Source organism: Muscardinus avellanarius (genome assembly GCF_963383645.1).
Source record: "Muscardinus avellanarius genome assembly, chromosome: 6".
NCBI classification, from domain to species: Eukaryota; Metazoa; Chordata; class Mammalia; order Rodentia; family Gliridae; genus Muscardinus; species Muscardinus avellanarius.
In genome coordinates, this window is record NC_137791.1 from 139,880,838 (window position 1) to 139,905,320 (window position 24,483).

General features: G+C 51.6%; 1 protein-coding gene across 2 annotated transcripts in view; it reads left to right on the plus strand.

Annotated features, from left to right (window-relative positions):
* GAK (cyclin G associated kinase) overlaps window positions 1-24,205 on the plus strand; it is a gene marked incomplete at both ends in the record, with an annotated part of 64,498 nt that extends 40,293 nt beyond the window's left edge. For both annotated transcript variants that reach the window (XM_080697140.1, XM_080697141.1), the window contains 11 exons: window positions 5-84; window positions 8,170-8,363; window positions 9,471-9,617; window positions 10,312-10,770; window positions 11,129-11,299; window positions 11,681-11,803; window positions 13,527-13,643; window positions 22,313-22,531; window positions 22,870-23,018; window positions 23,778-23,954; window positions 24,104-24,205. In XM_080697140.1, coding sequence (XP_080553266.1) covers window positions 5-84; window positions 8,170-8,363; window positions 9,471-9,617; window positions 10,312-10,770; window positions 11,129-11,299; window positions 11,681-11,803; window positions 13,527-13,643; window positions 22,313-22,531; window positions 22,870-23,018; window positions 23,778-23,954; window positions 24,104-24,205 — 1,938 coding nt within the window. The remainder of the gene's footprint in view (window positions 1-4; window positions 85-8,169; window positions 8,364-9,470; window positions 9,618-10,311; window positions 10,771-11,128; window positions 11,300-11,680; window positions 11,804-13,526; window positions 13,644-22,312; window positions 22,532-22,869; window positions 23,019-23,777; window positions 23,955-24,103) is intronic.
* Between the last annotated feature and the right edge of the window lie 278 nt (window positions 24,206-24,483).

Consider the following 24,483-nt stretch of genomic DNA (forward strand, 5'->3'; position numbering starts at 1 on the left):
GCAGATGGCGTCCATGAAGATGTTCCAGATTCAGTTTCACACGGGTTTCGTACCTCGGAATGCAACCACTGTGAAGTTTGCAAAGTACGTTGCTGTCACACTTTGCTGCTACTGCTGCTGGAGAGGGACAGGAACCTAGAACCAGGTGTTAAAACACATGCACACAGGGTCAGTCCAGAGAAGGCTGGCAGGTGTGTGCTGCATAAGGGCATCTGTCATGTTGGTTCTTAGCCTGCACTGGTGCCATCGTGTTTCTATTCCGGAGACACTCGGAGGCCCAGGGGGCTTCCACCCTGCACCCCACTGAAGTTGCAGGCAATGTGCTTACCCATCTGGAGGCTCAGTCTGCATTTATTTATTTATTTATTTATTTAGTGGTACTGGGGGTTGAACCCAGGGGCTATGCTCCCTCTGGGCTATACTCCCAGACCTATTTTATACTTTATTTGGAAACAGGGTCTCACTAAGCTGAGGCTGGTTTTGAACTTGCACGATTCTTCTGTTTCAGCCTCCCAACTACTGGGATTACAAGCGTGAGCCACCATGCCCGGCTTCAGTCTGCTTTTAAAGAAGGTGTACATAGCCGGGCGTGGTGGCGCACGCTTGTAATCCCCGCGCTTGGGAGGCAGAGACAGGAGGATCGCGCAGGTTTGAAGCTAGCCGCACGCGCTGGCTTAGGAGACCCTGTTTCCAAATAAAAATGTAAAAATAGGTCTGGGAGTGTAGCCCGGAGATAGAAGGGCTTCCAGGAACCCCAGTACCACCAAAAAAAAAAAAAAGAAGAAGGTGTACATAGCTGGGTGTGGTGGCGCACACTTGTAATTCCCACGCTTGGAAGGCTGAGACAGGAGGATCACGCAGGTTTGAAGCCAGTCTTAGCTGGCTTAAGAGACCCCGTTTCCAAAATAAAATATAAAATAGGTCTGGGAGTGTAGCCTGGAGATAGAAGGCCCCTGGGTTCCATCCCCAGTACCACAAAAAAAAGGAAGGTGTACAGAGCTGGGTATAGTGCGACACAATTGAAATCTCAGTACTTGAGAGGCTGAGACAGAAGGGTTGTAGGTTCAAAACCAGCCTCAGCAACTTAGCAAGGCCCTGTTTCAAAACACAAAGCTGGGCATGGTGGCACATGCTTGTAATCCCAGCATTTAGGAGGCTGAGACAGGAGGATCGCAGTTCACAAATAGCCTCAGCTACTACTTAGTGAGGCCCTCTGCAACTCCATAAGACCCTGTTTCAAAATAAAGAATACAAAATAGGGCTGGGGGTATTGCTTGGAGGTAGAATGCCCCTGGAGTCCATCCCAGTACCACAAAAAAATAAATAAAAACCACAAAATGGGCATGGTGGTGCACGCTTTATGATCCCAGTCCTTGGGATGCTGAGACAGGAGGATCGCAGGTTCAAGGACAGCCTCAGCAAGTAATGAGACTCTCATCAACCTTGTGACACCTTGTTTTAGTTTTTTTTTTTTTTTTTTTTTTTTTGGTGGTACTGTGGTTCCTGGAAACCCTTCTACCTCCGGGCTATACTCCCAGACACCTATTTTTTATATTTTTATTTGGAAACAGGGTCTCTTAAGCCAGCAAGGCTGGCTTTGAACCTGCACCATCCTCCTGTCTCTGCCTCCCAAGCGCGGGGATTACAAGCGTGCGCCACCATGCCCGGCATGAGACCTTGTTTTAAAATAAGAATAAATCACAGAGCTGGGGATGTAGCTTGGAGGTAGAATGCTCACCACACCAGGGCTGAGCGGTCCAGGCAGGGCAGTGTTCTTGGTGTGTGGTGCTGCTGGTGTGCTTCTCACCTGCTGCTGAGATGGGGAGTGTGGGCTCACGCAGCAGGGCTCATTTCTGGACAGTTGTCTGGGTCTGGCAGGGCCTCCACATCTCTCATGCTCTCACTAGCCAGGGCAGCTTCAGGGCCAGTGGGGGCCTTCTGGACTCCCGTCCTGGCCAGGGCCTGCCACGGGTGCACCCCAGGATTGGGGCCGCCTGTCCATGTGTGTGCTGTCTCACCCTGCGCACCTTTGTCATGTCTCGTGTTGGTGCCTTACTCCTCTCCTCCTCCTCCTCCTCCTCCTCCTCCTCCTCCTCCTCCTCCTCCTCCTCCTCCTCCTCCTCCTTTTTAATGGTACCAGGGATGGAACCCAGGGGTATTCTACCTTTGAGCTACACCCCAAGCCTTATTTTTTATTCTTTTTTTTTTTTTTTTTTGGTGGTACTGGGGTTCCTGGAAGCCCTTCTACCTCCGAGCTACACTCCCAGACCTATTTCTACATTTTTTTAAAATTTGGAAACAGGGTCTCCTAAGCCAGCATGCGCAGCTGGCTTCGAACCTGCGCGATCCTCCTGTCTCTGCCTCCCAAGCGCAGGGATTACAAGCGTGGGCCACCACGCCCGGCCTTATTCTTTATTTTGAAACAGGATCTCAGTAAGTTTTGAAGGGCCTCACAAAGTAGCTGAGGCTATTCATGAGCCTGTGATCCTCCTGGGGATGGAACCCAAGGGTATTCTACCTCTGAGCTACATCCCCAGCCTTATTTTTATCCCCCCCACCCCCCGCCAATACTGGGGATGGAACCCAGGGGCGTTCTACCTCTGAGATACATCCCCAGTCCTATATTTTATTCTTTATTTTGAAACAGGATCTTCTCACTAAGTTGCAGAGGGCCTCACGAAGTACTGAGGCTGTTCGTGAACCATCATCCTCTTCCGAATGCTGGGATTCCAAGCATGTGCCACCATACCCAGCTTTATTCCTTATTTTGAAATAGCATCTTACTAAGTTGCAGAGGCCTCACGAAGTGGCCGGCCGTGAACCACGATCCTCCCGTCTCAGCCTCCCAGGTCCTGGGATTACAAGCGTGCACCACCAGGCCTGGCTTACTCTTCTCTTTTAAATCTGGAGGGCTATTCAGCTGTGTTTTCAGCCACAGTGGAGGCGTGTGTGTGTGTGTGTGTGTGTGTGTGTGTGTGTGTGTGTGTGTGTACTGGAGGGTTAAGCCCAAGAGCACTCTGCCTCTGAGCTACACTCCTAGACTTTTTCTTTTTCTTTCTTTTTTTTTTTTTTGAAACAGTCTTACTAGGTTGCTCAAAATCTTGGTAAGTTGCTGAGACTGGTATCAAACTTGTGCTCCTCCTGTCTCAGTCTCCCAAGTACTGGGATTACAGGTATACACCACCATACTCTGCTATAATGAAGATATTTCTATTTTTATTTTTTGGTAGTGGGAATTGAACCCAGGGGCATTCTGTATCCCAGCCCTATGTTTTTGTGTTTTATTATTTTGAAACAGGGTCTCACTAAAGTTGCTGAGGCTGTCCTTGAACCTGTGATCCTCTTTTCTCAGCCTCCCAACTACTGGGATTACAGTAGTGGGCCACCAGAGCTGGTTTACAATGGAGGCATTCTTTTTTTTGGGGGGGTGGTCTGGGGATGGAACCCAGGGGCATTTGATCACAATGAAGGCTTTTTTTTTTTTTTTTTTTTTTTGGTGGTACTGGGGTTCCTGGAAGCCCTTCTACCTCCGGGCTATACTCCCAGACCTATTTTATTTTTGGAAACAGGGCCTCTTAAGCCACCGCGGCTGCTTCGATCCTCCTGTCTCCACCTCCCAAGCGCAGGGATTACAAGCGTGCACCACCACGCCCGGCTCAATGGAAGCATTTTAAAAAATTATTTTATATAGACCAAATGACTGAAGACCAAGAGGAAGAGAAGAGGGCCAAGGACTTATGTGATGCAGATGCTGGGAATGGTAAACCAGGGACTGTAATAACTACAGTTAGCAGTGCTTGATTTGAATGTTTGCACCAAGTCTTGCTGGAGTTTTTTTTGTTTTGTTTTTTGGGGTTTTTTTTTTTTTTTTTTTTGTGTGTGTGTGTGTGTGTGTGTGTGTGTGTGTGTGTGTGCTGTGGATGGAACCCAGGGGCATTCTACCTCCAAGCTGCATCCCCAGCCCTATTTTTTATTCTTTATATTTAAACAGGGTCTCAGTTGCAGAGGGCCTCACTAAGTAGCTGAGGCTGGGTGTAAACCTGCAATCCTCCTGTCTTAGCCTCCAAAATGCTGGGATTACTAGCATGCACCACCATGCCCAGCTCTTGCTGGAATTTAATGCTCATCGTAAAGTATTAAGTGGGCAGAAACTTAATCTATTTGGAGGTAGGATCTTTGGAAGGTGATTAAGGCTAAAGGAGGCCACAGGGGCAGGGCCTAATCCACTGGGACTGTGCCTTATGAAAGGAGAAAGAGAGATCTGGGCTAGGACATTCTGTCTCACCTCAGGATGTCCTGTGCTGCCCCAGGACTCTGCAGTCCCTTCTCCCCCAGCCAGAGGGCCCTCACCAGCTGTGCTCTTGATCTCAAACTTCTCAGCCTTCAGAACAGTGAGCAGAGTAAACCTTTATTCTTTGTAAGTGGGTTGTGTGTTCCCATACAGCAACAGGAAGCAGACTAAGGTAGTGTATTTGAGGAAACGGCAAATATGGGGGATTCACCACGAGGAGACAGGAAATTCTAGGACTGGAAAATGAAGAACTTGGAAGAGGTGTTTAGCAGAGGATGGACCCTGGATCGTAGGGAAATCTCAAGATGCTGCACCAAAGCAACAATGCAGATAGAGAATGGGTGTGGAGAGAGTGGAGGTTGGATGGCCCTGGTGTGCTCTATTGTCTGAGCCTCAGAGCAGAAACGGCTCCTGAAACCATGGCAGCACCCTTCCTGAACAGCTGAGGCGACCAGAAATTCAGGAGCCCTGCAAATGTCAAACAAGATCTTAATTAGAGAGAGAAGAGAGAAGCTCCTACCTCAGAACATCATGGTTAAGTTGCTGAAGCCACCCTGGGCATGACCTTCAGAGGACAAGGCTGGTGGCTGGCCAGGATCTGAAGGAATGGCATTCTCTGTCCAGTGGGATTACCCTGGGATGCAGAGGGCCAGGGAAGTGTGTTGTGGCATAAGTGGTCAGCAGAGCTTGGCGTTTCAGGATGTGCTAAGGCCATTGGAGAACCATCTAGAGGAGAGCTGGCCAGGTGTGGCAGGGATTGGCAGGGAAGGCACACCCGCAGGCACGGTAGCATGTTACTGTGGGCTTGAGGCCTATGTGGTGGTGGGGCAGGGGTTGTCAGCAACACCAGGAGAGCTGGCCAGCGAGGCCTGCTGGTCAGTCTCCATGGCCCGGAAGCAGTCACGTGTGGGCTTCAGACGAGCAAATCAAGGAGAGGGAACACAGAATGTGTGCCTAACCCCAGTGAGCGTGAAGAGGTGAAGAAGCAAAGCCAGGTGTGAATGGTAGGAAATGAGCAGCAAGCCAGCGGACGTGGCCACGTCAGCATCAAAAGGCAGGCACACTAGTGCAGTGGAGTGGCCTGTAGTCCTCCAGCCTGTCCTCATGGGCTCGAGGACTCCCTCAGCAACTTGGACTCCCAGCACCCTAGCGAGACCCAATTTCAAAGGAAAAACATAAAGGACTGGAAGTAGCTCAGAGGTAGAATGCCCCTGGGCTCAGGCCCTAGTGCCACATACGCAAAAAAGGGGAAGACAGCGGGCAGGATGATGCATGCCTGTACTCCTAGCACCTGGAGGGTTGAGATGAGAGGTCACTCATCAACTTAGGGAGACTTTGTTTCACAGTGTAAAATAGGCTGGAATGTAGCTCGGAGGTAGACTGCCTCTGGACTCAACCCACAGTACCAAGATAATCACAAATAATGATGTGCACGGCTTGGTGGAGCTTTGCAGTGAGGACATTTGAGTGACTGGGGAATGATGAAAAACCATCTTGTTGCTTTTAGTCCTAGGGGGAAATGAGGGTGGAGCCACTGTGTGCTGTGAAGACCATGCTTAGTACAGACTGGCAGGGCCAGACGTTGGTGAGGAGCTGGAGACTGCTTGAGTGCTGTTCTCCTTGAGTGTGCCCTGGAGAAGTGCGCACCCAGAGACCAGATCAAGACCTCTCAGGGAGTGCCTTGAGTTGCTTTGCTCTTAATGGCTCAAGCTAGAAGGAACCAGGTATCGGGCAGTGGAAGGGAGAGCACCTGGCAGGGAGGACACCGCCTACTGGTATGAAGTAGGCAGATAAGAGCAGGCCGAAGAGCATGCTGTCCAGGCCTGCTCCCTCAGGCTGGTCCTGTGGTGTGCAGCGCCAGAGGCTGGCTCCCATGGGTGCACAGGTGCAGATCAGGCCTCTGCAGAAAGGAATGATACTGTGTCAGTATGTTTGTGTTGCTGAGACTGGAGATCCGAGATTGGGGACCTTAGGATGAATTCACGTCTCACAGGTCTGGGATGGGAAGTCCAAGGTGCCAGCATCTGATGAGGCCTGTTTGGCTGTGTCTGCTCCTGGGGTTGGGGAAGAAGGGCTGGGGAGAGCCAGCCACTCGCGCCCTTTTTGTAGTGGCATCTGAGCTGCACGGCCGGGTCACCCCCAGGAGGCCCACGTCCCAGCACTCGTGGTCAGGATGGCTGCTCCAGCATGCGCGTTTCCTGAGACGCGCCTAGAGCGCGTCAGTGTATTGATCTGGTGTGCTGGCCACACAGATGTCGGCTTTGCTGAGGTGCTCTTGGCACCCTGTGCTTGCTAGAGCATGGGAACATGGAGCTGAGAGGGTATGTGGCTGGCCTGGCACCATGCTGTGCTTTTCAGAGGTAGCTGAGCCATTGTTAAGTGGGAGAATTGAGAGTGAATGGCCAGGTGCTTCCTGTCAGAAGAGCCCGAGCAGTCAGTCCTTGGTGCCTGGATGCATAGCAGGTCTGATGTGGCCTGGGATTGTGTGAGGGTCCCCAGTGGGTGTCAGTGTGCTGCCTTGGGATTGTGACATAGTCACCAACTGGGGCCTGCCAGAAGTGGCCTGAAGTCCAGGCTGTGCAGGCCCCGTCCCAGCTCACAGCCCTCGTTCCCTTGCTGCCTTGTGGGTGAGTGGGTGAGCTGGGCTGGGAGACGAGATGGGCAGTGCCGAATCTGCCTGCCTGCCTGTGTCTCAGCCAAGGCTGTGTGCCACCTCGCCCCTCGGCTCCGTGGCTGGCGGGTTCGTTCTTTTCTCGCTGTGGTCGCCGGCTCTCTGTTAGCCGTCCCCACCTAGTTGGGCACAGGCACCACATTGCCTCTTGTCTAGGGGACGCAGGGTGGAAGGAGCGGGCAGAGGGCCTGCTCACTATTCTGCACACATGGGGGGATCATGCTGGCAGGAAGGAGCGAGCCCTAGTCAGAAGCAAAGCCAGCCAGCGCTTTGCCACCCAAGCCACCACCTCACGCTGCTCCTTGGCCCTCCGTAGCCAGTGTCAGTGACCACGGAGCCAGGAGCAGGCAGCTCTTCCCCTGCAGCCTCCCAGGGTACAACTGCTACTGTTTTTTTTTTTCTTTCTTTAGGTTTGAGGGGGTATGTATAAAGCCTTAGTGTGCTGTGTAGAGCTTTTGGGTGGTAAGTAGGCAGCTGAAAAGCCAGATGGAATTTGTAGCACACACTGGAAGCCTTAGGGTGCTGTGAAGCTGCCAAATTAGGACATTTGGGTTGAGTGGCCTGAGGTTGCTGCCTGCTGGCACCTGGCATATCTATCTTTTGCTGCTGGGCAGCTGCCCCTGTGGCATTTGGGGACCCCACAACAGCGCCCTAGTCTCCCTGCCTGTCCCTCTGCCTCGCCGGGCACAGCAAGTCACATTCTAATCTCTGGTAGTAGACCCCCTGAGGTCTTGTCTATCAGCATCTGGTAGTAGCTAGAGATTTTAGGGTAAACATCACTGTTATGGAAAACTGCCCTGAAGTTTTCAAAGTGCCTGCTCTGGACTGACTGAGCATCCGCAGCATGTGCTCAGTGGGGGAGTGAGGATGACGGCGCCCGGTCCCATGACGAGGCCTGCTTCGCAGAGTCCACCTGCTCGGGTGCAGGGGCTCTGTGCCGCATGGCAGCAGTCCTCTCTGCTTCAGCCAGTTCTGGCCTCCGTGGACTCGCATCTTCTGACATCAGTCGTCAGGAAACCCTTGCCCGTCCCTAGGAGCCTGAAAACTGACTCTGGGATGTGCCAGCCTTGGGGTGGGGTCCTGTGGGCAGGAAGGCCATGCACCTGCGCTTGCTGAAGCAGACAGTGGCTCTGAACACCCCTCTGAGTGGGAAGCTACTTAGAGAGCGCCTCCCAGGCGGTCCTCACTGGTGTTTGTTGGTAACTAGGTATGACCTGGACGCATGCGACATCCAAGAGAAATACCCAGACCTATTCCAAGTGAGCTTGGACGTGGAGGTGGAACCCAGGGACAGGCTGAGCCAGGAGGCCCCACCATGGGAGAGCGCCAGCATGAGGGGGCTGAACCCCAAGATCCTGTTCTCCAGCCGGGAGGAGCAGCAGGACATTCTGTCTAAGTTTGGTAAGGCCCCACCGGCAGAATGGCAGTCCTGTCTCCCCAAAGTGGCCCAGTTCTGCAACCATCACCTCTGGGAGTGGCCCACTGTGGGCCGAGCTCCAGAGCACCTGGTTCAGGTGTGCGCTGTGTGGCGCAGGAAATGGTGGGAATGTGCATTTGCTGCTGGGGGAGGGCACAGCTGCGGCAACCAGGGAGGGGAGGCCCGATCTCCCATGGGTGTAGCCCACGCCTGGCCGCCCTGCCTACAAGGAAGTCTGTTCTTGTGTGGGGTGGAAGAAGCAGCCCCGCTCCCTGGGGTGAGGCAGTGTCCTGTGAGCACCTGAGCCCTGGATTCTGCCTCTGGGGTCGTCGTGTCGGGTGGAGGGATTCCAGCCAGGATTAGGTCTGCACTGCCAGCCAGCTGACTGCTTGTCCTGCGCACGGCCGTGTTTTCTCTGTGTCCTAGGGATTGGTGCCAGTGGTGCTCTGCCTCCGAACTACACCCCTAGTGCTTTATCTTTTATTCTGGAACAAGGTCTCTCGTGTGCTCAGGGTCTTGCTGAGTTGCCAAGACTGTCCTTTAACCTGTGACCCTCCTGGCTTGGCCTCCCAAGGCCTGCACCCCATGCCCAGCAATGGCCATGTCATAGGTGACCTTGAGAGGGTGTGGCTCTTGGTGGTGACCCTTGGTCAGTGTGGGTGTCTGTCCTCCTGTTGGAGCAGCCCCTAAAGTAGCAGAGCCCCTCACAGGTAGCCAGTGACAGTCCTGCTGCCGTGGCACACTTCTTCATGGCCTTGGCTTGCACTTCTTACATTTTCTTATATGAGGACAGTTAAGTGTCCCTGAAAAGAGTTTGTGTGCTCCTGTGCATGTGTGTGATATGTACATGTGTGCACGTGTGTCTGACATGTGTACCATACTCGTGTGTAGTGTGTGTAAGGTGCCATGTGCCTTGCTTGCTGTGCCGGGGGCGCAGCATCTGAGAGGACCGTGGGGTCTGCTTGCAGACCGGCTCCTGCCATTCTGGCACTGCTGCTGTGGGGTCCTTGGGCCTGCTCACCCTGCTGCCTGTAGCCCCCCTGAAGTGGTGGGCTGCTGCAGATGGCCTGATGCTGTCCCTTTCCTGGCAGGCAAGCCAGAGCTCCCCCGGCAGCCGGGCTCCACAGCCCAGTATGACGCCGAGGCGGGGTCTCCAGAGGCTGAGCCCTCAGAGTCGGATTCACCGCAGAGTAGCAGCACAGACGCCAACCACTTTCTCCACACGCTGGAGTGGCAGGGTAAGCAGAGGTGCAGCCCTATCCCACCCTCATGTGGATCCAGTGGTCCAAGTGGCCCGGAGGTTGTCTGTCACTGGGCGAGCCTCAGGACTGGCGGGCAACGCCAGGGCCACCTCAGGAGGGCTGTGGACCACACGTGCTGGTGGTTATAATAGTGTACAAGTGAGAATAGTTTCTTCATTTAAATGAGGAGTATGCCCACAAAGCCTGAAATACTGATTCCAGCTGTCACTGAATGATTTGTGAGCAGGTCAAACAGTCTGATAAGTAAGCCCCACCTGGAAGTCTCTGGGTACAAAAGAGACCTGGGCAGAGGACCAGTGAGTCACGGGTTCCTGTCCCTGCCCCAGAGCCCCTGTGCCTCTCACTCCCCTGAGGCGACAACAGAACACCTGGGCGCTGACACCCTGGCCTTCACCCCCAGAGCCTCCCTAGGGGTGCTGTAGCACAGGCCCCACTAGACAGGGGCACGTGAGGCCTTGGGGAGGGCGGCAGTGGACCCTACTTAAAGTTGGGGCTCAGGAGGAGCTGGAAGAGAAGCTTGGCCCTGGGGATACCCTGTCCTGGCTGAAGGACCATAGCGAGGACCCTGGTGCTGGCCTAGCCCGGTCCTGCTGAGGCATCTGACCTGTTACCAGCTCTGGCCACGCTGGCGTGTGGGTCCACCGGCCCCTGGTATGTTTTCTTTTCACAGAGGAGAAAGAAGCAGAGACTGGTGTGGAAAACATCTCTCCCGGGGAGAGTGTGTCTGTCCAGGTTGCAGGTGGAGATGGAAGTGAAGCTTCAGATGAAGAGCCACCATTCCCCGGCGAGGACAGGCAGACTGAGGCTGGGGAGCACACGGCGGGACCAGCAGCAGGCACCAGCCAGCTAGGCTTGGTATTTGTTCCGGGCACACCAGCCACGCCACAGGAGCCTGTGCAGCAGGAAGATGGTGTGGACCTCCTGGGGCTGCACTGTGAAGATAACCTGGGGCTGGCTCCTCCCTCACAGCCCTGCACAGCGCCCTCCAGCAGCAACGCCGACCTGCTCAGTCGCCTCCTTGGGCCAGCCGATGCTGCTCCAGTGGGTCCACCAGAGGACTTGCTCCTGGCAAGCCCAGCCCCTCCCCTGAATGCACAGAGCACCCCACAAGGAGGACCCCCTGCCACTGGTATGCATACATGCGTGCTTCAGGGCCAGCTGAGCAGTGAGTGAGCCGGGGTTAGCCATTCCCGTGGCCTCAGTGTTACCTAGAGAGCACTTAGAAGGAGAACCTCCCTGTGCAGCAACTGCAGGGTGGCCAGTTCCCATGACTCAAGCCCACGCCGGAACTGCTGGCTCTGGCCTTGCAGCGCTGCTGTCCCTGTGGGTGGCTACCCACAGATGGCCAAGTTGTGAGCTGGGCTGCTGAGAGGCACAGGGTGGCTTACCTGTGGAGAGTGAAGGCTTGAGGGCTGTGCCCCCATGTCCTCAGGAGAAAGGGTTGATGCTTCAGGGCGAACTGTCCTTTCCCTACCCGTCTCTCCTAGGGGACCCATTTGACCCGCTCCGGCTGCCCTTGGACTCCCATCCCCAGCCCTGCACCAAGCCTGATCTCCTGGGCGAGTTCCTCAGCTCTGACTCAGCTGTGGCCCCACCTGCCTTCCCCGCCACCCACAGCGCCCCACCCCCGTCCTGTAGTGCAGCCTTCCTGCATCTGGGTGAGTTCCAGTACACCAAGCTTGGCGGTGAGAGTTCCTGCTGAGGGGCCTGCAGCTCCTGCCTCATGCAGGCTCCTGGGAGCCACCCCGGGGGGCAGGGGGCAGAGTGGAGCTGTGGGTGGAGAGGGACTTCCTGAGGTTAGGCTGCATGGCTACCTGTCCCGTGGGTCCATCTGGTCAGCTCAGTGGCCACATGACACATCTGCAGGGTCCCCAGGAAGAAGGCAGCCTCATCTTGGACTGCTGGCCCCAGTGTGCACAGAGCACCACCTGCGGCTGTGTACCAGCAGAAGTGCCACACTGCATCCCAGGGCTGTGGATGTGGCAGAGGAAGGCCTGTGTGAGCCGCACAGCGTCACACTCCCTTCTGCCTCTTTCCAGGGGGTCTGCCAGCAGAGCCCAGCAGGATAGCAGCCTCGTCTAGCCACCCAGATCTGCTGGGAGGATGGGATACTTGGGCTGAGCCTTCTGTGCCTGGACCGGCCCCCACACCAGCTTCAGAAGGCAAGACACTAGCCCCACCAGGGCTGGGCTTCCAGGGTGGCGGGTGCTATGGCCACACAAGTGTCTTGTTTCCTGTGTGCTCTGACTAGTGCCTTCCCTCAGGAGGCGGGAGGGCTTGGTATGTTAGTGGCTGTCAGGCTCTCCCTGCTCACTCTAGATTGCAGTACCGCAGCCATTCTCTTGCAGCCCTGGCATGCTGGTCCTGTTTTCTCTTTTTCTGCAGGGCAGATGTGTTATGGAACATAATTTCGTGCCTCCTCTACTGCGGATTACCATTTGTGTATGGCACCTTGGTGCTTTTTTGATACTGGGGATTGGACCCAGGGGTATTCTACCTCCAAGCTACACCCCAAGCCCTTTTTTAATTTTTATTTGGAAATGGGGTCTCGCTAGGTTGCTGAGAGCCTCACTGGGTTGCTGGGGCTGGCTTTAAACCTGCGCTCCTCTTGTCTGAGCCTCCCAAGCACTGGGATCATAGGTGTATGTCACCACCCCAGCTCCCACTGTGGTGCTCTTGTCCCATAGCTCTCTACTTCTGTGAAGGGAGGGCCCTTGTGAAAGGTTGAGGCCGTCTCTGCGCCATTGCCCATATTACGGGGCTGTCACGGGGGCTGTCGGTGTGTGCCGAGTGCGTGGTTCATATTTGTGAACATCTCTCCTCGTGCATGCACAGCTCTATCTTGCTGGCACCTTCTGGTCCCACACAATCCTATTTACAAGTTGTTGACACATTCCCCTCTGTTCATTCATTTATTTGCTCAAGAGCAATTCTTTGGTTTCTCGCCAGAGTTAGAGGGAAACTTTAAAAGCATTTTGTTAATTTTGTAAGTCGTCAGTGCTTTGTTTTGTTTTGTTTTGCAGTACTGGGGATGGAACTGAGGGGCATTCTACCTCCAAGAGACACCCCCAGCTCTATTTTTTTATTCTTTATTTGGAAACAGGGTCTCACTGAATTGCAAAGGGCCTCACTAAGTAGCTGAGGCTGTCCGTGAACCGTGATCCTCCTGTCTCAGCCTCCCAAATGCTGGAATTACAAGTGTGCACCACCACGCCTGGCCATCAGTGTTTTTAATTGAGATTCCTTCACTGTGAGAATTACTTCATGTTCTTTGCTCCTTTTTCACAGAATATTTATCAAATGGTTGTGCAATAATTTACTTAACTATTTTATGATTTTATACTTCAGATATCCTCAAATTTGTACTATTATAAGTTGTATTATGACTACTTCACATTTCTACCTCTTTCTTTCTGTCTTTCTTTCTTTCTTTCTTTCTTTCTTTCTTTCTTCCTTTCTTTCTTTCTTTCTTTCTTTTGGGTTGGGGATTGAACCTAAGGGCATTCTATCTCTGAGCTACACCTCTGCCTTATTTAAATTTTGAAACAGAATCTCATAGTTGCTGAGGCTAGCCTTGAACTTGCGATCCTCTTGTCTCAGTCTAGTCTCAGTACTAGTATTACAGACATGCACCACCATGCCCAGCTACTGTTCACATTTAGCTAGATTCTAGCAAGTGTTACTACAAAGTCTGAATGACTTGTGCATTTTCTTGGTTCTTGATACTGATTGGTTACTTCTAGAAGGGGTAGCATGGGCATTTAGTAGGGGGCTGCTCATGTCAGTGTGCTCTGGGCGGCCTTGTACATCCTCTTCTGTTTGTCTGTAAGACTGCAGATGGCTCTGACTTGATGTGCCTTCCTAACACTTTCCACCCTTCTCTAGGTGCCCTCTTCTCTCCAGGAGGTCAGCCAGCCCCACCCGGCCCCCAGCCCAGCCAGACCAAGCCTCCCAGCCTGGACCCGTTTGCTGATCTGGGTGACCTCAGCTCTGGCCTCCAAGGTGAGGTGTGGGGCATGCTATGTGGCCTGAGAGAGACATTCTCGGTTGCTCAGATTCTAGGGTGTGTGCACCAGCCTAGAGCCCAGGGACCCCAGAGGTCGCATCTGCACCCATCTCAAGTACTGGTTAGCTGAGAAGCGTGCCTCTGCTGAGGGGCCATGGGGCATCTGGGCAGCAGGGACGGTGTGGGCATCTGTGAGGCAATTCTGGGTGTTGCCTCGGCACATACCACAAAGGGCAGCAGCACCAAGTCCTGCTCCCTCCAGCTTCCAGACCTGCCTCGGGTCAGCTACCACCCATACCTGGAGTCTGAGCTGGTCTGGGGTGACGCCCACTCCTCTGTCTGAGGGAGGAAGGGGCCGTGTCTGCCCTCTGATCCCTGGCGGTTGGAGGCATGGGGAGTTCCCAGATGGTGACAAGGTTGCTTGTTGCTGGAGGGCCTTGCTGGGGCGTCTCCTCCCCAGGGAGCCTGACTGGCTTGGTGGTGGCTTGGCTCTGCCCACAGCCCCATGCTAGGTGCTTGACCTTACCAGGCTACGGGAGATTCCTTGTGCTCGTTTCCTGTTTCTCCCCCTGTGCCCGATCCCTTGAGCTCTCATATACACGGTGTCACAGTGCTGGGTCTCCAGGCACTGTGCACTCTGCAGGGGTCAAATCAGGTTTGTTTTGTTGCTGATTGTGGTTTCCTAGGGGTGTCTGTTCACTACTCTGTGTTCGTGGTTCGCGGTTCAGGTTGCAGTCTTTCTGGGATCTCCATGAGGGTTTCCACCTGCCTGCTGACTTATCTTTCCCTCTCTGTTTAGTCTGAGAGTAGGGTGGGGTTGGGAGATGGCCTTCCCTGGGAGAGTGCTTGCCCTCTGAGACTGTCCACACTTGGCGCTTGAGGGAGGAGAGGACTTTTCAGACCCACATGCCTGTCAATCTTCAGTTCTCTGGGCACGTGGCCTGGGGCCACTCTTCATGTACATACCCCCAGAAAACAGCCACCTAAAGGAAGCAACGCTGAGACCGATGGAAGAACTAGTACAGAGCACAGTTGGAGAGGCTGCTCCTCTGTCCACAGATGGCACCCAGTGGTGGTGCCTCCCATCAGGGCGGAGGGGTGGACATCGTGTGAGCTCATGGCCTTGTGAAATCAGTGGCAGCATGGTAGAGGGAGCCTCTTGACACTGAGATAGAGGAGCATTGCAGAGTCAGGGGCACCCCGAGCAGTGCTCTGGACTGAATGAAGACACAGAAGACACTGCATGCGGAGGGGGTTGACAGCACGGAATGCTTGTCGTGGAAAGATGAAGCATTCCATTAATGACTTGTGCACTCACCTCCAGAAGTTTCAGGGGAAAAGCAAGGTAAACCAAAAATAAGCAACAGGGAAGAAGTAAAAAATCAGTGAAACAGAAACCTGGCTCTTTGGAAAGATTAATAAACTTTTCTTAAGAGTGACAAGAAGAGGAAGAGAGCCCAAGTTACCAGGGCCCACAACCCTTTGGGATCACCATTGCCCAGAGCTCGAGGGTGCCAGGGTACCAGCAGCCTTGAGACGAAGTGTACCAAGTCCTCAAGGCCAGGTGCTAACAGGATTCCCAGTAGGAAGCAGATAATTTGACACTTGTTCACTGTAAATATAGAAAATACAAATTCATAGTGCAAAACCTCACAGAAAGGAAATCTCCAGACCCAGATGGGTTCCCTGGAGAATTTCATCAAGTGTTCAGAGAATACCAATTCCACACAGCCTCTTAGAAGAGAGGTCAGTTTCCTGATGGTTTTACAAAGCCCTGATTCCAAATCAGAGACAACACAGGAGAGCACAGAGACAGAAACCCTCAACAAGGTGTGAGCACACACAAGAACCACATCCACTGCCAGTGCTCATCCAGGAGAGAGTCTGCCTTGTTACATGGCCAAGCGCAGTTGCCTGATATGTCTATGATGCAGGAAGAGCAGGTGACCAAGCACAGGGCCTTATCCCACCTCGGCAAGCCAGCAGTGAGAGGGAGTTCTTGGCTTGGTAGATTATTAAGGGAAGAACCTATTTCCCCTGAAGTCAGGCACGAGGCACATGGCTTCCTGTCACTTGAGCTTCCAGGTCCAGCCGCCACCCTCGGGCAAGGAAAGGCACCAGAAGCTTCATGAAATCGGTTTGCACATGATAGGGTTGTCTGTAGGAAATTTCTGGGAAACTGTGGGGTTTATTGTTGTTGTTGTTGTTGTTGTTGTTGTTGTTGTTGTTTGTGGTACTAGGGTTGGAACCCAGAGGCTTTCTACTTCTGGTCTATACTCCCAGCCCTGTTTTATATTTTATTTGGAAACAGGGTCTCACTAAATTGCTGAGAGCTTCACTAAGTAGCTGAGGCTGGCTTCGAACCTGCACGATCCTCCTATCTCAGCCTCCCAAACGTGGGGATTTACAAGTGTGTGCCACCACACCTGGCAGAAACTGTGTGTTTAAGGTTACAGAATGCAAAATCAACAAAAATCGTTTTTATTTCTGGTTGCTAGTAATGACACAAACCAAAATTATTAACAGTACAGTTTAGCTGGGTGCACTGGTATATATATCTGTAATCCACTACTTGGAGGATTGCAGGTTCAGGGCCATCCTCAGCAATTTAGATCCTCAGCCACCTAGCAAGATCTTGTTTCAAAAAAAAAAAAAAAAGACAAGTCAGGCCTGATGCCACATGCTTGTAATCCCAGTATTTGGGAGGCTGAGATAGGAGGAGGTTCACAGCCAGCTTCAGCTATTTAGTGAGGCCCTGTTTCAAATAATGAACAAAAAATAGGGCTGGGGGTGTAGCTCAAAGGTAGAATGCCCCTGGGTTCCATCCCCAGTACTGCACAAAAAATAAATAAATAAATAAATAAATAAATAAATAAATAAATAAATAAGGAGCCAGGCATGGTGGTGTATGCCTATAATCCCAGGATTTTGGAGGCTAAGACAGGAAAATCACAGGTTCAAGGCCAGCCTCAGCAACTTGGCGAGGCCCTCCAAATTTAGTTGGACCATGTTTCAAAATAAAAGATAAGCCAGGTATGGTTGGTGGCTCATGCTTGTAATTCCAGTACTTGAGAGGCTGAGACAGGCTCACATCCAGCCTCAGCAATTTAGTGACACCCTGTTACAAAATAAAAGAATAAACCGGTTGTGGTGGCATACTATCCTCCTCTCTCAGCCTCCCAAGTACTGGGATTACAAGTGTGAGCCACCACGCCCAGTTTGTAATTTTTTTTATTTTTTATTTTTATTTTTAAATAATTTTTATTAGTGCACTGTATTCATACATCATAATGGGATAAAAAAATACTTTTGTAGACATACATGCACACATCGCCCAGTCAGCCCCCACCCGATCCCACCCCATTCCCTCCCCATCCCTCCTTCCCATGCTTGGCTTAATGGTTGACATCTAGTATTATAGCAATTTATCCAAAATTAACAATGATAATCTCACAACAGTTTCATTTGTCTGATACCAAGCTTTTGATGACTTAAAGATAACATATCAATATTTCTTTTTGCTTTCTTTCTTACCAGAGAATATTTTTTCTTTTCTTTTTTTAGGTGAAACTATCATACATTTATTTATTTATTTATTTTTCAGAAAAAAATCTAATACGGAATATGGACTCTAGATACCCAAAACGATCTCAAAAAAGAACAATGCTAGAAGATGTATATTTTCTGATTTCAAATCATATAAAGCTACAATAATTGAAAGTGTAGTACTGTTCTAAATGCAGATATATAAACCATTGGAGTTAAATAAAAGCCTAGAGATAAATTCTTCCATATATTAAGTTATTTTTGACAAGGTTTCCACGAACATTTGGTGAAGGAAATAATAATCTTTTAACTAAATATTGTTGAAAAATAATAATTACATGAAAAAGAATAAAATTGGACCCTTACCTAATCCCATATACAAATATTAACTCAAAATAGATAAAAGACCTAAATATAAATCTTAAGACTATAAACTTTTAGAAGAAAATCTGGGTCATAAAACCTCGCAACATTGAAATTGGCAGTGATTTCTTGGATATGATTTCAGTGGCACAGGCAACAGAAGGATAAACAAACTCCCTAAAGAATAAAAAAATATTGTATATCCAAAGACAATGTAAACAGAGTTAAAAGTTACTGATAGAATGGGATGAAATATTTCCAAATGCTATATCTGAAGGTATATTAAAATTCCAACTAGAAATCCTAAAAATTAACAACAATAAAGGCAAACAATACCGTTAAAAGACTAACATAAATAATGAATCTCCACAGATAACCAATCTTAGTTGTCTGTTGGATGGAAAATCTTGTTTCTCTGGTTCTGGTGTGTGTTACCTATTTCTTCTTTGTAATTAATCTCTTTGAGTAGTTTCTCTAGCTCTGGTTTTGAAGACAAATTCCTTCAGTTTCTGTTTGTCATGGAAGCTTCTTATTTCTCCATCTAATTTGATAGAAAGTTTTGCTGGGTAGGAAATTTTTGGCTGGAAGTTGTTTTCTTTCAGAGTTTGGAATATGTTACTCCAAGCCCTTCTGGCTCTCATGACTTGGTTTGGGAAGTCTGGAGTGATTCTAATTGGTTTGCCTCTGAATGTCACTTGGCCCTTTGTTTTTGTTGCCTTTAAGATTCTCTGCTTGGCTTCCACATTGGTCATTTTGACAATTATGTGGCGTGGGGATCCTCTTCTCCGATCCTGTCTAAAGGGAGTTCTATAAGTTTCCTGGACCTGTGTATCAACCTCTTGCTCTATGTTTGGAAAATTTTCTGCTATTACTTCCTTGAAGAGATTGTTGATCCCTTTGGTTTCACCTTCTTTTCCCTCCTCTATTCCAATTATTTTAGGTTAGCTCTCTTAAAATGGGCCCATATTTCTTCAATGTCAGATTCCTGCTGTCGGATTTTTTTTTCTAAATTAGAAACTATGTGTTCATTTTTTGAATGATCATCTTCTAGGAGCGAGATTCTATTCTCCATGTGGTCTAATCGGTTGTTTGTACTTTGAATTGAGGCCTTTACTTCATTAATTGCATGCTTTATCTCTTTTTGGCTCTCTCTGAATTCTTTTCGAAACACCTCTATTATTTCTACAGTTATTTTCTTGATCTGATCTTCTAGAAATCTCTGAATTTCTGTTTTATCGGGTTCTGATGATATGGGGTTGTGGGCATTCATTGCTCCATTGTTATTCCTCTTTCCCATGATTTCAGAAGTTTGTGCCTTCTCTGGGTTCTTCCCTTGAGTCACTATGACTTCACTTAAGGTGCTGTGGATCTTGAGTCTGTGGTATCTCAGTCCCCACTACTCCTTTACTAGGTTGTATCACAGAGTCTCAGACCCAGGGGTCAACTGAGGCTGCTTTAGACCATGGTGGGGGGGGGTGTGCCAGGTTGGGCGTTCTCCTATGGTGTGATATCTCTGCCACCGCCCCTCCCCCACTGGGTCAAGTCCATGGGAGTGCAGTGTTGGGATTTCTCCTCTAGGGCCACAATTTGACTCACTGTTGTTGAGTGCGCTGATGGAGCTGTAGTGGACTTGGTGAATTCGCTGCTGCTGCTGCTGCCGCCGGTGGCAATATGCCACTACTGCCACGCCCTCGACCGTGAGGCTGGCGTATTTCTTCTCTGGTTTTGAGCTTCGCTCTGAGTCCCTGCAGGGTGTGCTGAGCCCAGCCCCTGGGAGCTTTAGACGCTCCCTGTGCCGAAAAATCTGCCGAATTCCACCCAGCTGTTACGCAGTGACTCACCTTGGCTCGCTGTCCGCTGCTCCTCTCTGGAGCCTAGTGGGCTGTTGAGTGCGTTGGTCTGGTGCCGTCCGGTAAATTTGCTGATGCTGCCGGCAGTAAGGCGCTGCTGCCGCGTCCTCGTGCGTGAGGCCAGCATATCTTCTCTGTGGCTCTGAGCTCCGTTCTGAGTTCCCCTCCTCTCTGGGGCCTGGTGCTGCAAGGGAAAATGGCGTGCCGCTCCGCTCCACGCTGTGGCTCCAGCCGCAGCACTGCAATCTGGTTTCTTTCTGGTGTCTCGTTTTTCCAGCCCTCTTTTTATCTGTCCCTTGTAATTACATTTTTTTGTTTCTCTGCTGATGGTGTTTTCTGGCTATGAAAGGTGCTGATTTTGTGGTAATAGAGATTGGTTGTTAGCGGGACTCATAAGCCCCGCTTTTCTCCGTCGCCATCTTCCCGGAAGTCGTATTTTTTTTTTTTTTTAAAGAAACTTTTAAGTATAACTCTAAGAGAATATGCATAGAACCTGTGTGGTAAAACTACAGAAGCAGCATGAAGACAGAAGCCAGAGTTGAGGTCAGGAGAGCCTGTTCCATGAGGAACTTGGCACGCAAGGAGGCCCTTCTTCCTGGGCCTGTTGATCATCAGGCTTAACATGGTTGCTGTCAAAATCCCAACTAAGAATGTTATAGATACAAGTGTGCTTATTGTCACCTTTATTGGAAAAGGCAAGGTAACTAGAATGGCCACGCATTTTGTAATGGGAGAATAAAGGAAAAAGCCCTCTCCATGGCTGTGAGGCTTACTCCTTGGTTGTAGAAGTCAGGGTGGGATGTCAGCAGTGGATAGACGCAGTCAGTGGAGCTGAGAGCGAGCTCACAAGTGCAACCAGCAGCCAGGAGGGGCACGCAAACACTGAGCTTGCACAGGCTCACAGGCTCACCCTGACCCTCGTGCCTCAGCAGTGGACTAAAGCCACACACCTGATGTGTGAGCACAGAGCTGTGCAACCGAGGAGAAAATAGGAGGGTTGTTTTATTGGTAGTGGTGATTGAACTCGGGGCAATCTGCCTCTGAACTACACCCCCAGACCTTTTGTTTTTTGTTTTTTATGTGGAAATGGTCTTGCTAAATTGCTGAGAGCCTCACTTTGTTATTGAGGCTGTTCTTGAATCTGCAGTCCTCCTGTCGCAACCTCCCAAGTACTGGGATTATAGGTGTGTGCCAGAATGCTCGGCAACACAGAATTCTTAATACCACCTCACCAAAACTCTGAAATACTGAGTGACAAATTGAGAGGAATTTTTTCCTAAGCATATATTTGACACTCTGTGTGTGTGTGTGTTGGGGGGGGGGTAACTGGGGATGGAACCCAGGAACATTCTATCCCTAAGCTACAGCCTCAGCCCTATTTTTTTATTCTTTATTTTGAAACAGGGTTTTTTTTTTTAGTTTAGTTTTGTTTGGTTTGGTTTGGTGGTACTGGGGTTCCTGGAAGCCCTTCTACCTCCGGGCTACACTCCCAGACCTATTTTTATTTTTATTTATTTATTTATTTATTTATTTTTGCGGGTCTGGGGATGGAACTCAGGGGCATTCGACCTCCGAGCTACACCTCCTGCCCTGTTTTTTTTTTTTTTTTTTTTTTAAACCAGGTCTCACTGAGTTGCAGAGGGCCTCCCTTAGTAGCTGAGGCTGTCTGCGAACCATGATCCTCCGGTCTCAGCCTCCCAAATACTGGGATTACAAGCATGCACCACCACGCCCGGCTACCAGACCTGTTTTATATATATATTTAAATTTGGAAACAGGATCTCTTAAGCCAGGGAGGCTGGCTTCGAACCTGCGCGATCCTCCTGTCTCCGCCTCCCAAGCGCGGGGATTACAAGCGTGCACCACCATGCCTAGCTGAAACGGTTTTACTGAGTTGCAAAGTGCCTCCATAAAAGTAGCTAAAGCTGTCTGTGAACCACAATCCTCCTGTCTCTGCCTCCCAAATGTGGGATTACAAGTGTGCACCACCATGTCCAGCGACACATATTTAGAATATATAAAAACAGCTAGGCGTGGTGGTGCACACTTGTAATCCCCGTGCTTGGGAGGCAGAGACAGGAGGATCACGCAGGTTCGAAGCCAGCCGCGCTGGCTTAAGAGACCCTATTTTCAAATAAAAAAGGATAAAATAGGTCTGGGAGTGTAACCCGGAGGTAGAAGGGTTTCCAGGAACCCCAGTGCCACCCAAAAAAAAAAAAAAAAACTGAACACGCAGCAACACAGCCCTGATGCCTATTCTAGAGAGACCAGAACTCATGTGCACAAAAACCCAAAGTGAGCATCATTGAAAGAAGCAATCTTTGTAATGGGCAGACAGCAGAATCGCACAGGTGTTCTTTGGCAGGTCAATGACCAAATGGTTGGTGGTTCCTTCCACACCACGAATCGTTCTCAGCGATTAAAAGGGAATGACTGGATGCACACACAGCCCAGATAGATGTTGTGTGGGGTGGAAAGAACCAATCGGAAAGGTTCCTGGCTGTTGGTTCTGTTTCTGGAACATTCTTGGCATGGCAACATCAGGGAAATGGATGCATGTCCTGGCAGCCCTGGTGCATGTGCAGGATGGGCAGGCCAGTGCTTCCTCCCCTCGTGGGGTTCCATGTTGTGGGGAAAGGCACGCAAGCTGCACAGTTACCTCACAGTGGTGCCCACAGAGGAGGTGGCTGGCCCTGACCCTCGTGGACTTAGGTGAGGTGCTGGGATCTGACCTTGATGGAGGGCATGCTGCCTCTGCACCATGCTGGGCAGTTGGGACCCCAGAGACTTGAGTGATGGGCACCTGGTTCTAGGAGCATGTCCTGTTCCCCTTGCCTGGAGTGGCTGCCACATAGATGGCAGCTAGTTTGTGGGCAGCTGGTGAGTGTCCTTCTCTGTCTCCCCAGGCTCACCTGCTGGATTCCCCACTGGAGGCTTTGTTCCCAAGTCAGCTCCCTCTCCCAAGGGCTCCTGGCAGACAGGTCGGCCACCAGCCCAGGCTACTTCATGGACTCCCCAAGCCAAGCCACCCCCAAAAGCCTGTGCACAGCCAAGGGCCAGCTACACGGCTCACTTCAGTGTGATCGGGGGCCGTGAGGAGAGGGGAGTTCGTGCTCCCAGCTTTGGTAAGTTCCACATCGTTGCTGCAGTGGGTTCACAAGGCCTGCCCCAGGGTGACGCTGTCAGAAGGAACCCTAAACCTAGAGTGCAGGCCATGTTGGCCAGGTCTGCTTCGCCCTCGCCAATGGTGGGAGGAAGCATTTTCAAATGTGTCTGTCTCCCAGTGCACCTGCAGCTCCTCTGCTCTCAGCCTGAGCGGCTCCCTGCTTTGTCAGAGAGGCCTATGGGGCTGCGGTTTCTTCCCTTGTCTATCACAGGAGCAGGATAGAGGCCCGCCCAGGGGACGAGTAGGAGTGGGCAGAGAAATGGGCCAGTGTCTCTATTAAAACTTTGTTTTTTCCAGCCCAAAAGCCGAAGGTCTCAGAAAATGATTTTGAAGATCTGCTGTCTAATCAAGGTTTCTCCTCCAAGTCCGACAAGAAGGGGCCAAAGACCATTGCAGAGATGAGGAAGCAGGACCTCACCCGAGATACAGACCCGCTCAAGCTGAAGGTAGGTGCCTGCAGGGCTGCTGTGCTTAGCCCACACCAGTGGACCGGCAGGCCCTAGAGGCCTGAGGCAGGCGGGCGGCACCAAGCCTTGGTGTGGCTGCAGACCTGCTTTGGGGAGCTCCGTGGGTGGGAGGGAGGCAGATGCCAGTGGGGCTCATGGTGCTCTGGACACACTTGGTCTTTTTCCAGAGCCATGGGGAAGGGCCCAGGTCAGACCTGTGGCGTTTTGGGCCTGAAGTTCTTGCACAAATGAGTCTTCATCTGACTTGCTAGTGGGGAGGGCAGCTTCAGCTTGGTCTTTGGTCCCAACAAGGATGCTCACCATGGGTTGACAGGGACACATCATAGCCTGGTGGTCAGGGTGTCCCACCAGGAACCCAAAATGCATCCTGCATAGCTCTGGAGGACTCAAGTGTGGTCGTGGCCTTGGACACTGGGGGATCAATGGACAGGCCACCAGCCACCTGCTCACCCTCTGGGCCCTGAGACGTGGGCCCAAGATGGATGGGTGGCCATGTGTGTCCGTGTGAGCATCCCTCTGAGCCTGGCCCCTTGGGTCTGCTCATGACATCTGGCTGCTGCAGCCTGAGCCGCCTGGTCTGGTGGAGCTATCTGGGCAGTGGGCGAGGTAGGCCATCTGTGTCCTGCATGGTGCTTCCCCTGCCCCTGCCTGTTGCCTTGGGCACAGTGGGGGTGCTGCCAGATCCCCATGGTGCCTCCCCACAGCCACAGACAGTGTGTGCACTGCTGTCCCTCACAGCTCCTCGACTGGGTGGAAGGCAAAGAGAGGAACATCCGTGCACTGCTGTCCACGCTGCACACAGTGCTGTGGGACGGGGAAAGCCGCTGGACACCTGTGAGCATGGCTGACCTGGTGACCCCAGGGCAGGTGAAGAAGCAGTACCGCCGTGCAGTGCTGGTGGTGCACCCCGACAAGGTGAGTATGCTGGCAGCGTGCAGTTTTCTGTCCTGCTACAGTCTGCCTGCCTTCCCTCCTCATGTCCAGGAGAGTGCGGAGAAGGCAGGCCAGGCGTGCTGCTTGTGCGTGTGCATACACACACGTGCACATGACCCCTCCTTCCCCAGGCCACAGGGCAGCCGTACGAGCAGCATGCCAGGATGATCTTCATGGAGCTGAGCGACGCCTGGTCTGAGTTTGAGAATCAGGGTTCCCGGCCACTCTTCTGAGGCCCTGACAGCTGTAGCTGCAGAAACAGCTCATGGAGCAAAGGCCACTGGCCTGACGTGAGGCCTGGGCCTGAGGCCCAACCGACCGACCAACCGACCAACCGACCGAGGGCCGCATCGCCTGCCCCTGCTGCCTGGTCCTGGTCTGGGCGGCCGCCGCCCCCAGCACAGAGGGAAGCATTCCAGAGCGCTGGCTTTGTGTCTTGTTCGCCTTTTTCTTGTCTCAGAGGAATTGTTGGCCTGTGCGCCTCCCGCACTTGTCGCTGTTTGTGATTTAT